Consider the following 10,866-nt stretch of genomic DNA (forward strand, 5'->3'; position numbering starts at 1 on the left):
CAGGTTCAAGTTCACCTCCACTGGCGGTTGTGCATAGCTCACTGTCCCCTCCATTGTCAGACACTTCTGATGTTCCTCTTCCATGCAGTCAAGACTTCAGTCTATTGTTGACCTTCATCAGACAGGTTTGTCCTAGGCTCCTCCCCCAACCCACACCCCTGTTTATGTTCAAGGCTGGATTTCAGGAAAGAGTTCTCTTAAGCACTGAAGAAAGACATATTTGGCGTCCACTATACTCCCTAACTCCCACTCCAATGGACTCTGTTTCAAAAGCCCTGGACACATAGCATAGATTTCTCATGAGACCCAACCATTCTAACAAATATGGATTGCATTTGCATTTTACTGCTAGAACAAACAAACAAAAAGTATTTACACTTGGAAGAACTGTGGCTACACTTCCCCATCCCCCCCTCAGTCCCCTCATTGTTTGATTCTTGCCAGAAAGAGTACCAGAGGCCACTGAACACATCTCACATTGTTTTGGGGTGAGTGGCAAAGTAAAATGCCAGCGCTGAAGATGGTAAGCTTGAGTTTCACAAGTCATCTATATAATAGAGAGAATTAACTACTCACTCCAACTGCACAAAGAAAGTGTCTGGATTAAGGGGACTGTACAACGTGAGTTTGTTAAGTACATCCTCCCAGCAGAAAGTTAAATGGCTCTAAGAAATTGTGCTTGCATTTCATTTGATCAGACCTCATTTCCTGGGACCTCAAACACCAAGTTCTCTCAAAATATGGCTAAAATGCTGGCAATATTTGCAGATACCAGTTGTGGAAATTAAACCCAAATAAAGTTATATACAAACTTAGTTTACAGAATACCTAACCCATTCAATTTCTTTGAATAGAGCAAAACAGAAATAAATATCCTTCTTAAATGTATCACCTAATTATCATGGAAAGCTTAGGAGACTTAGGAGAAAAGTAGATCTCTATAGATGTTGCTCAAATATTTGGCTTTCCAGACCAGAGTATTCTCAATGCTACCATGCCAGTATTCGAGTGGAAAATATGATAGGTGATACTTTTAAATGCAAAAATATATGTATCCTGTACTTCAAGCCCGATCTTCATATAATGACTCTAACTTCCAGCCAAGTTGATTTGTTAAGTTGTTGGGCTCCAAGGAGCTTTAGGGAGGAGCTTGGGTATTTCTTACCCTCTAATTCCTTTTGAAATGCAAGTAAGTCCTTGCACTTGACTTAGAGAAATGCTTACTCCTGGCATAGTGTGTGCACTCACTGGAGAATCCTCTCCCTGCCTTGGACTGGGAAGACCTGAAGTTAAACACGCAGCTCTGTGATTCTAAGGGTGGCTCAGGGCACCCCCAAAACAGTCACCTGAGTTACAAACATATTGACAGCTGAAGTGGGTCCTAAACTAGGGGTCACAAAGTCAACTTCTCCTCGCATGTTATCCGAGGTGCCCTCTGGACCGTGATAGGCAGGAAGTGTGGATGCATTTTAGTGTCCTGGACAAGATTCTCTTGACCTTTCCTTTTCCCATAGATGGTTCACATCAGGACCCGTTCTCGAGTCTCTGGCAGTCGAAGGGCAATCAGGCCACCCCCAACCAGAGAAGCAGCTGCCAGAAGGATGGGGATCACTTTGGTTATCCCAACAAAAGAAGCAAATATGGTGTTTCCCAGGATGGCGCCAAATTTGCATAATCCATTGAGAATGCCGAAGGCTGTTGCTCTGTAAAAGAAGAAGAATGGAAATAATTCTGACATTCTGAACCTCATTAGATGAACAGGACTGGAATCTTTCTTTTCCTTATTGCAGGGGGAAGAGGGGTACAAGGGAATTTTTTTCCCTAAATATAAAAATAACATATTCTCATTGTAGTCAAATTTGGAAGTACAGAATAATATAAAGATGAATGGATATCTAACCTCTTCACCGAGAGACAATCACTTCTGTTAATATTTTGAAGTATTTTCTTCAAAGAATTTTCTTTTTTGGTTTTTTTTTTTTCCAAAGATATATATTTAAAATTTTTTTACTGGTACTACATGCTTACTATGGAAATCCTGAAAGGATGAAGAAGTATGCAAAGCAGAAAATGTAAGTGTTCCCCCTTTTAACATTCTCAACCCTCCTGAAGCAGAGACTGCCAGTTGCCCCCAAATAGCATTGCCCCAAAGGTAGGACTACATTTCCCAGACTCATTTGCTGCTGAGAATGGCCATGTGACTTAGTTTTGGCCAATGGGATGTAAGTGGAAGTGGCGGCAGTTTTCAAGAAGCTTCCTTAAGGGACATTATGGGTGGGCCTTTTGCTCTGTTCCCCTTCATTCTTTTCCTTCTACCCTGCTTCATGATGGAACACAGATGGTTTCATTTTGGACCATGGTGAGTCCATGCAATGAAAAGCAATGAGATAGAAAGAGCCTGCACTACCCACTCTAGACTTTTTCAGGAAAGAAAAAATGCAATGCTTAACCTTCTCAAGACCACAGCAATGTATTTGAGGTTTCTGTCAGCCACAGCAAAACCTAATCCTAATTATGATCTTTCAATCCCGCTTTCCAGTGAGAACTATTACTAATCATTTATTCTTTCATGACCCCATCTGTATGCAGAGGCAATATTCCCAATACTACCTCTCCCCAAGTGAAATCAAATGTTTCTTTCTCATACCACAAGTGTATTAAGAAAGTGGCTATATTTTTGTACTTAAAACTCTTCTTTCATTTTTGTCTATAACTGTACCACACTGTAGCTTTATAATCACCAACCCAGTCTTTTTCATTTGTTTGTCTTAGTATTTTTGTTTTTGTATTTTCTTGGATCTTTTAACATATGTACTTTTTAAAATAAACTTTTTTCAAGTTCCCAGGGGGGAAAAAAAACTTGTTGAATTTTGAATGAACTCTTTTATGTTAGAAAAAATCTAAATACAATTTGACATTTTTGTAAGATTGAATCTTCTTATCCAAATTAAGTATATCTTGTCTCTTAAATATATATACATCTATTTATATATAATAAAAATATACTAATTATGTGCTATTAATTATATATTATCATAATTATATATAAATACATAATCTATAAATATATACATTTTCTGAGACAGGGTCTGTCTCTGTCACCCAGACTGGTGTGCAGTGTTGTGATCCTAGCTCACTATAACCTTGAACCCCCTGGGCTCTAGCAGCTCTCCCCATCAGCCTCCTGAGTAGTTAGGACTACAGGCACATGACACTATGCCTGGCTAATTTTCTAATATATTTTGTAAAGATGGGATCTCACTATATTGCCCAGGCTGATCTCAAACTCCTGCCTTCAAGCAATCCTTTTGCCTCGGCCTCCCAAGTCACTGAGTTGGCATATATTTATCTTCTCTTATGTGTCTTTTAAAAATATCTCTTAGTAAAGCTTTATGGTTCTCTTCATTTAAGTGTTTCACTTGTCAAGTTGATCCCTAATTGTTTTATGATGTCTCCTGTTATTAAATGGATTTGAATTGCATCTTTAACTTTTTCAATATATTTTAAAACCTATACATAATTTAGTTTTATTACTGACCACCTGACCAAATTGTCTTTTTCTCTCTAGTAGTCTCATTAGTTAATTCTCTTAGGTTTCCTAGATGTAAAATCACATCATATTCAAATAATAATCATTTGTCCTCCTGTTATTTTGTGTAAAACTTAGCAGTTCTTTGACTGAAATGAGAGGGGCTCCAAATATGACACATTGTGTTCTTCCTTAGTTATCTATATCCCAACAGCTCTGTCGCCAATTTTGGAAATATCACTAAGGTTTTTGCAGAATTTCATTTACCCACCTTCCTTACCATTTCACATTCCTTTTTGAACACAGAGCCTCTTATCTTCTCTCCTTAAAATTCACAATTTCCCCTCCACAAAGAAAAACAATTACTAAGTAATGACTTTCACCCTATGCCTTTAAACCAGGCCTCTTCCCATATATGACCTGTGCAAAATAAAAGTGACCCCTGGGCCTCCCTGCCACATTCTCTGCAGATTCCCTGGACTTCATGCTGCCTCCTGAGCTTTATTTACCTCCCTGCCCCTGTGCTATTTCAGTTCTTCACTTTTTTGCCTTATCTCCCATTGGGTCTGTTCTCTCTTGTGGATTACATGACACATATGGTTTTGCCAACTTTTCACTCTTATTTCCTTCTCCTGGACATAGTCTGCTCCCATCCTTTGCTTCTTGCCATCCTTCCAACCTTATCAAGCCCTAGCCTGCCAACTTTCAGGTCTATGCCGTCCCCCATGCAGGAGAAGCTCAACGTAAGAGACGTTTGTTTCATGGAACAGCAGAAAGACCACGATGGCCATGCACAGCATGAGATTCAGGGAGCAGGTAGACTTCTGACCAAAGAAACCCAAACCAGTCCCTGAGGAAAGCCCATGGAAGAACTAACCTCTGGTTGGTGGAATACAGCTCCACTGTGATCACATCCAGAGCATTCCAGGCTGCAATGCTTGTCCCACAGAACAGGCACTGCCAGCTGACCATCGCAGACTGGCTGTTGCCAAAAAACAGGAAGGAGCAGCAGACTGCAGAGATTAACATGGAGCCACCTGCAGAGGGAGTTCAAGGTCAAAAAGAAACATGAGGCCTGTGTCTTGCACACGGCTATCACTCACAGTTCTCATCCCATCTCCCAGCCTCACTGGTACACCTGAAGCCAAGGCTCCCTGAAGTATCAGGTTCATCCTCCACACAGAGAGAGCACAGCTGGAACCCTCCCATGGCATCCCAGCCATGGCATTAGAGCCCTCTGCATGGGTCGGATCACCAGACTTAGGAAGGCTTCTGAAGTCACCACACTAAGGTGTTGCCCAGCTCAGAATGATGGGACAGGGCAGATAGGGGCATTTGTTGAGAATCTATTATGTACCAGACATTGTTCTAGGTGCTTGAGCTACATCAGTATCAGTCAAAAAACAAAAACAAAACCTCAGTCTGGATTTGAAACCAGGATGTCAAAGAGATCTGTGCCTCTTGTTCAATGCAGCATTATTCACAATAGTCAAAATATGTAGTCAACCTAAGTGGCCATCAACAGATGACTGGATAAAGAAAATGTGGTTTACATACACAATGGGATACTATTCAGACATTAAAAAGAAAGGAATTCTGGCAGTCGCAGTGGCTCACACCTGTAATCCCAGCACTTCAGGAGGCCAAGGTGGGTGGATCACTTGAGGTCAGGAGTTCGAGACCAGCCTGACCAACATGGTGAAACCCTATCTCTACAAAAAATACAAAAAGTAGCCAGACTCGGTGGTGCACACCTGTAATCCCAGCTACTTGGGAGGCTGAGGCACGAGAATTATTTGAAGCAGGGAGGCAGAGGTTGCAGTGAGCCGAGATGGTGCCACTGCACTCCAACCTGGTGACAGAGCAAGACGCTGTCAAAAAAAGAAGAGAAAAAGAAGGAAAGAAGGAGGGAGGGAAGGAAGTAAGGAAGGAAAGAAGGAAGGAAGGAGGGAATGAAGGAAGGGAGAGAGAGGAAGGTAGGAAAAGAAAAGAAAAGAGAACAGAAGATAAAGGAATTCTTCCATTTAGGACAACATGGATGAACCTGGAAGGCAGGATGCTAGGTACAGTCCATGGGGTAAGCCAGGCACAGAAACATCATCTCACTTTTTGAGATCTACTACATAGCATGGTGACTACAGTTACTAACAATGTATTGTATATTTCAAAATTGCTGAGAGTAAATTTCAAATATTCTCATCACAAAACATATATATGTGTGGTGATGGATACGTTAATTAGCTTGACTTAATCATTCCACATCGTATATATGCATCAAAATATCACATTGTACCCCGTAAAAATACACAATTGTAATTTATCCATTGAAAATAAAAACATAATTTTAAAAATCCATTCTCATGGAGCTTATAACCTGGTGAGAACACACCTGTACATGGGCTACTGAAGGGAAACCTGAAGAAAGGCGGTGCTATTCTGCATTTACCAGAATCCCCACCCCAGAGATCTGACCTGCCCTTTTCAGCCCTACTCTATACTCTGTGCTCTATACATGTGTTCTGTGAACAATACTCTCTACTCACTAACCCCATGGACTTTCTTATCAGTTGGGAGGGGAAAGTGGCTGGAGTACCTCTTCCCAACTCCTCCCCTGGGGTAGAAGGCCTTTTCTGGCAATGGCTGCATCCCTCCAAGACCCCAGTTCCTCCCAGGTAGCTCTTGTTCCATGGTTCCAGCCCCCATGGAGCTCTGTGGGTGCAACTGCTCCCCCTTGTCCTCAAAGCCATAGAGGTGGTAACTGCTTCTCACTTTTGCTAGTGTCTGGGTGCCTCACCTGCCTTATTTGTTTCCACAACCCTGCCCACACCTCTAAAAGCCCTATGAGTAAGGTTTCCTTACTAGAACTATCTGGGTGAATCCCTTTTCCCCTCCGGGAATCTAAGTATGCAGTCCATGAGGTTGGCCTCGCAGGGCTCCCAGCAGGGTGGAGAAGTGCAGCTCAGATCTCTGGGGTGGAGATGGGAGTGAACAGAAAATGAGCAGCACAGCCCTTATAGAGCTAATAAGAGATCCCACCCAAAGAAGACTGTCAAATGCTGCCCAAATCCAGTAAGTTCAGCCCGGAGGAACTTGGTATGCAAGCTCCAAGTCCAAGGTGGATGCAGAGCATGGCAAAACAGGTTGCAGCCCAGGAAAGTGACTGGCGATGAGGTGGAAATAGGGTAAACAGAAAGGTGGGAAGGAAGCAGGTCTCAAACAACCAATCAGAACAGAGGGCATGAGTGCCCCACCAGGCACCAGGACCCTGCGGGAGGAAGGTATTCCAGTTGGCAAGAAGCCAGAGACCAACCTGGCCTCAATAAGAAACACCTCCCCAGGGATGGGCCTCAGCCCGGAGTGTCACCCTCAGACCTGGGGCTGCAAGACTAGTGCCAATCCTTGCTGATGAACTAGGAAATGATAACTGCCCAACTGGATCCTGCCCACTCTGGGAAGCGGTAGGGCTGTGAGCAGGTGCCTGGTGACCTTTTTCCACAAGCTAGGAGAGAACTAGAACAGGGGAAACTGGAATGCCTAGGACCCCAAGTGCTCTGTGGACAATACCCTGTACATCCATACATCCCTCAGAGGGGCCAGCCACGGGGCTTGGCTTACAGTAAATGCTGGCAAACACTTGATAACCACAAAACATGATCATCTGACAAACCAGCTAATACTAATGAAGGCCTTTCCTGATCCTTCAACTCCGTTAGATGTTCCTACTATAAGTCCCCAGGGCCCAGTGTACTTCCACTTCTATAATTCTTATTCCTCTTGTAATTGGGAGGCTTGGGTGCAAATGCCGGCTTACGTACTACCTGTGTGACCATGAGTGAGTTGCTTCACATTTCTGTGAGCTGTTTCACTGTCCCCGTCTCTAAAATGTTGATTAAATTAGTGCCTACATCATAGGGTTATCGTGAGGGTTCAATGCGTTAATATTGAATATTCAATAATAATAAGCATGTCATAGTGTTGAGGTAAATGAAATTTCTAGTTGAAGTCTGCCTCTCCCAACAGATCATTTGCTCCATAAGCACGGGGATATTGTCTATTTCAATTACTGTTGCATTCCCATTGCCTCCCACCCAGCCTTGAGAGAATAAGTACTGTATAAATAAATGTTACTGAATGAATAAATGAGTGGGTAACAGCCTAATCAGGAAAACTTCTACTCCACTGATAACAAGAAATGACTTGCACACTACAAAGAGCCCAGCAGATTAAGCAGAACAAAAATGTGCTTGCAGATTTTCTAGCGGGGTTGGTCTGAGAGCTGGGGATAGGGCTATTTCAAAGTGGTTCCCCCACATCCCATATCCCAGTGAAATAGGTATTAATTGAGCACCTCATCTTTACCATGCACTGCCAATATCACAGTCGACCCACTGCACGTCAGGCCTTTTACTAAAGACTGAAGGGTGGAGAGACAAAGAAGGCCCTGTCTGAGCTCTTAACAAGCTTGCCTCTAGCTCAGAAACAAAACAGAGACATTCACAAGAGAGTAGGCTATAAAGAATGATTAAATATTAGTTCTAGATCTCTCATTGGAGAGCATGCCTTTATTTAGCATTATAGGAATTGTTTTGATCTGGCATGTATTCACTATAAGAAGGGCTTCAGTGGTGAGGGAAAGGATGTCTGCTGTCTCACCATTCCGCCTGCCCCTGTGCCCAGCCACACCGCCCCCACTCCACTTCCATGAGGGAGCATGTGGCAGGTCGTTAGGTGGTGGGACGTTCTCGTCGACATGGGCACCCACCCCATCCTTATAACCCTGCCTCCCCCAAAACTTCCTTAGCTGCTTCATGAACAGAGCAGAGAATCCACTGGTAAACTCTGGGACTCATAAGGCTGGTGACAAATGGCAGAAGTGTCACATGTCTGCTCTCATACCCCTATCTCATTGAGGCAAACAGAGGTATTATTTTAACAATGGAAATAGAAGCTCAAAGAAGTTGACTTGGGTCAACACATAAAGCTAATCTTGGCAGAGATGGAGCCACCTGACTCCCAGCCAAAATTTTTTTTAAGATGACAACCTATAGTGTCTTCTGCTGAAAGCTTGGTGTTTGGAGCTCCCCTAGGAAAGAGGCCATCTTCATCTGTTCTGGTCAGTTCAGCAGCACTGCTGAGTATCAGTTCTTCTGCAGGCACTGCGCTGGACACACGGGTCATGGAAATGAGTAAGCCATTGTCCCTTCCTCCATAGGGCCTCAGGACTAACCAGGCACTCCCTCTAAGAGAGGAGAACATGAAGTCTGCCATACCTAAGAGATGACTCCACCTTCACCACGAGATTAAAAAGCTGAAGTCACAGGCACTTCTCATGCTCACCACACTGAATGTGCATGCTACTATTTATAATAGTGATATTCAGTATGAGCCAAATGCCAGAAAAAGAATTCCTTTCCATGAAGACCTGATCAATTTCCTCTTCTCCAACAAAATGACTTCATGATTTATTTTGTTTCGTTTTGCACGTTGCTGCTAGGAATCTTCGTATTAACTTTCCTAATCAACGTCCTCCCTAAGGCAGGTCCCTAATGGCATGTTTATTAATAACATGTCGTCCACTTCCCCACCCCTGGCCTTGACTCAGATTCTAATGTACATTTTCCCTGGTCCTCAATGTGTACATTTTGCTTCTTGTTTACCATTCATAGCATGTGTTTCTGTAATGAATTGCTGCAAGTCCCGATGGAATGAGGCAAGGCATACATGAATATAGCTACCATTTTTGAGAACCTACAATGTGCCCATTGCAGGTTCCTTATGTTCAATTCGCACAAAACCCTACCAACTAGATGTGGAAATCGTTCTCTTATAAATAAGGAAACTGAGGTCCAGAGAAGCAAAGGAACATATTCAAGGTCAAACGGCCTTTCGGTGATGTCTTCAATATGGCTCTGTCCAACTCCAAAGCCTAAAGTGGTATTGCTATTAAATAATAAAAGTAATACAGTTTACCTTCAAACATCAAACCATCATCCAGGACCATTGTATATATTTTTCTGACAATAATCTGATGAAGAGACAGGGTGGATATTATTACTACCCTTATTGAAGTGCTAATAGATTAAATGACTGTCACAGAATTTCTCTGTCAGGAAATGAACAAAAATCCCTCGCCTAGACCAAAGATTCTCGACTATTTCCAAGGAGCTCTGGAGTTTTCTACAGGCACGCATCCTTGGCTCTATAGCTCCATGTGCGATCTTACTTGTTGGGTTTATTGTGCAATAATTACTTAATAAAAGGGAAAATTTCCCTGCTTTAATACACTTGAAAGTCACTACCTCAGCGCGTTGGAGCCCAGAAGTGACCCTGCTGACAACTCACCAATCATCTTGAGCCTTCCGATTCTATCCATGAGCAGGGCAGAAATGATGCTTCCAGGTAAGACAGACAGGTTGCTCAGGAAGCTGACGAGGTAAATCAGGAAGTCATTATCTTGCTTCAAGTCCATGTGGCAGCCCTCCTTCTGCTCCAGAAAGGTGGAGTTGATAAACTGACAGTTGATGAACTTATGCTGGTAGAGGTCTAGGGAGAGAAGGAAACCTTCGGTTCATGTAAGTGCAAGGGAGCTGGAGAGAGAAAGGCAGAGGCAGGGATGAAGTCTGCCCCCTCCTGTAGGCAGGCTGTGGTAGCCTTTGCCAGTCAGACAGCCTCAAAGTCAAGGTAATATGTGGTCATGTCATCAAGGTATGGATGAATAGAGAAACTTTCAAAAATGTAATGACCTGTTCAAGTTCCTAAAAGCAAGGGGAATTAAACTAACACTGAGAGACTTAAAAATGCATCCTCTCAGCCAGGTGTAGCAGCTCACATCTGTAATACAAGCACTTTAGGAGGCCGAGGTAGGAGGATCACTTGAGCTCAGGAGTTCAGGACCAGCCTGGGCAACATAGTGAGATCTTATCTCTACAATAAATAAATAAATAAATAAATTTTTCTTTTAAATTAGCTAGGTGGGGTGGTATGTGCCTGTATTCCCAGATACTCTGGCACCTGAGGCAGGAGGATCACTTGAGCCCAGGAGGTCAAGGCTACATTGAGCCATGGTCATGCCACTGCACTCCAGCCTGGGCAAAAGAGGGAGACTTTGTCTTAAAATAAACAAACAAACAAACAACAACAAAAAAACAAAACTCTCCAGCTGTATAACAGTCCTGTTTGTACTAATCAGGTGACACTGAGACACTGAGGACCATGACAGCTAGGCCTCTCCTTGGAGGCTACCTGGCATAGGGAAGCAGAACACAAGAGAGTTGGTTCCAGATGGAGCCAATCACCCCAGAGCCCCTACTGTGGTCTGTGCCAAAACCTGAACGTTC

The 10,866-nt window shown here is 43.1% G+C and overlaps 1 protein-coding gene across 1 annotated transcript; it reads right to left on the reverse strand.

Annotated features, from left to right (window-relative positions):
* Positions 1-622: 622 nt before the first annotated feature.
* Positions 623-10,229, reverse strand: LOC139358901 (synaptic vesicle glycoprotein 2B-like). Its single transcript, XM_071080940.1, has 3 exons — positions 9,872-10,229; positions 4,407-4,566; positions 623-1,703 (listed from the first exon to the last, which is right to left on the reverse strand). Exons 1-3 carry the CDS (start codon positions 9,996-9,998, stop codon positions 1,520-1,522), a joined length of 471 nt encoding a protein of 156 aa, XP_070937041.1. The 5' UTR covers positions 9,999-10,229; the 3' UTR covers positions 623-1,519.
* Between the last annotated feature and the right edge of the window lie 637 nt (positions 10,230-10,866).

Source organism: Macaca nemestrina, chromosome 15 (genome assembly GCF_043159975.1).
Source record: "Macaca nemestrina isolate mMacNem1 chromosome 15, mMacNem.hap1, whole genome shotgun sequence".
Classification (NCBI taxonomy): domain Eukaryota; kingdom Metazoa; phylum Chordata; class Mammalia; order Primates; family Cercopithecidae; genus Macaca; species Macaca nemestrina.